The 1,997-nt window shown below is 51.2% G+C and overlaps 1 protein-coding gene across 1 annotated transcript in view; it reads left to right on the top strand.

Annotated features, from left to right (window-relative positions):
* CACNG8 (calcium channel, voltage-dependent, gamma subunit 8) overlaps window positions 1-104 on the top strand; it is a 15,409-nt gene extending 15,305 nt beyond the window's left edge. Inside the window, exon 8 of the mRNA XM_014528106.1 lies at window positions 18-104. Within this exon, the coding sequence (XP_014383592.1) occupies window positions 18-104 (87 nt within the window). The remainder of the gene's footprint in view (window positions 1-17) is intronic.
* Window positions 105-1,997: the final 1,893 nt, after the last annotated feature.

Genomic DNA, 1,997 nt, shown 5'->3' with positions numbered 1-1,997 from the left:
CCACCCTGTACCCCCAGACCACCCTGTACCCCCAGACCACCCTGTACCCCCAGACCAGCCTGCACCCCCAGTGCCCCCACCCTGTGCCCCAGAACATGCTGTGACTTCCAAAGCCCCGGTACAGACTGTGATCCCAGACCAGCCCGTCCCCCACAGGGAGCCTCCACACGTGGCCTGGGCCCGACACCCAGCCTGTGACTCCGCACACAGCTGGCGCCCTCAGCAGCCTGCGTTCCCCAGAAACACCCACACCCGGGGACAGCCTGTGCCCTGTGCACGTGCCCACACACAGCCTGTGCCCCGAGAGAGAGGCTGGGTTCCTGGTGTCAGCTTGCTCGTCCCACTCCCAGGCAGCTGCACCCCCACCCCGCAGGCCCTGGGAGACGGACAGCCTTGATCCAAGTATCACCAAGCCTGTTCCCATCTACTGATTCCACCAAATGAACCTCTCACCTCACATCTCCCTACCCCCGAAACATCCCACCCCTGCTTCCCAGGAAATGTTACCTTAACTGCCCTGAGATGTTCCCCCCCCCCCAACCTACTGCATATCATGGGGTTCCTCTGTGTTGATTTTTATAGCAATGCTTACCTTTCAAAAATACATATACATATTTTATTATAAAATGGAGGTACAGTCCGCAGGCCAACGCTCTATCCACTGAGGAAGGGAGAGGGACAGAGAGAGAAACATCAGTGATGAGAGAGCATCATTGATCGGCTGCCTCCTGCAACCCCCCTACCGGTGATCGAGCCTGCAACCCAGGCATGTGCCCTGGCCAGGAATCAAGCCGTGACTTCCTGGTTCAACCACTGAGCCACACCAGCCAGGCACAGCTCTCTTTTTCCAAAACAATTTTTTTAAAAATGTATTGATTTTATTTTCCAAACAAGCCGTGACTTCCTGGTTCAACCACTGAGCCACACCGGCCAGGCACAGCTCTCTTTTTCCAAAACAAATTTTTTTTTTAATTTATTGATTTTATTTTCCAAGTGGGATGTGCCATATCCTTTGGGGTCAGAGACAAGATGGCCTAGAGCAGTGGTTCTCAACCTTCCTAATGCCGCGACCCTTTCATACAGTTCCTCATGTTGTGGTGACCCCCAACCATAAAATTATATTCGTTGCTACCTCATCACTGTAATTTTGCTACTGTTGTGAATCGTCATGTAAATATCTGATATGCAGGATGTATTTTCATTGTTACAAATGGAACATAATGAAAGCATAGTGATGAATCACAAAAACAATATGTAATTATATATGTGTTTTCCGATGGTCTTAGGCGACCCCTGTGAAAGGGTCGTTCGACCCCCCAAAGGGGTCGCGACCCACAGGTTGAGAACCGCTGTCCTAGATTATTAGTGAATGGGATGCCAGACACCTCACACTGTCCCGGAACAATGTACCACGCCGGCTAGATGGGACGGCCCAGTCCCCTCATGGGTGTGGGCCAGTCCCCCCATTGACTGCGACAACAGGGTCTAAATCAGTGATGGCGAACCTATGACACGTGTGTCAGGGGTGACACGCGAACTCATTTTTTTGGGTTGATTTTTCTTTGTTAAATGGCATTGAAACATCTAAAATAAATATCAAAGACATAAGTCTTTGTTTGACTATGGTTGCAAATATCAAAAAATTTCTACATGTGACACGGCACCAGAGTGAAGTTAGGGTTTTTCAAAATGCTGACAGGCCGAGCTCAGAAGGTTCGCCATCACTGGTCTAAATGGACATCTCACGCCCCCTCCTTCCCTCAGGCCACCAGGTGGAGCGTCCCCTGACTCACCTGACTCAGTTTACCTCTCCTCCTCGCTTTTCTCTTCTGTAGAATGGGGGCGGTGATAACTACGCCCAGGGTTGCTCTGTGGACTAACGAGTTAGTGCATGTGGAGAACCTAGAACAGAGCCGGTGCTTCGTAAGCATCTCCTACTTGTGTCACCTCCACACCCCCCTTCGGTCTGGAAAGTTCCTTTTTCCCATCTCCCCCCC

The sequence above is a fragment of the Myotis brandtii genome, unplaced genomic scaffold (assembly GCF_000412655.1).
Source record: "Myotis brandtii unplaced genomic scaffold, ASM41265v1 scaffold619, whole genome shotgun sequence".
NCBI lineage: Eukaryota > Metazoa > Chordata > Mammalia > Chiroptera > Vespertilionidae > Myotis > Myotis brandtii.
This window is presented reverse-complemented; position numbering and strand designations above follow the sequence as displayed.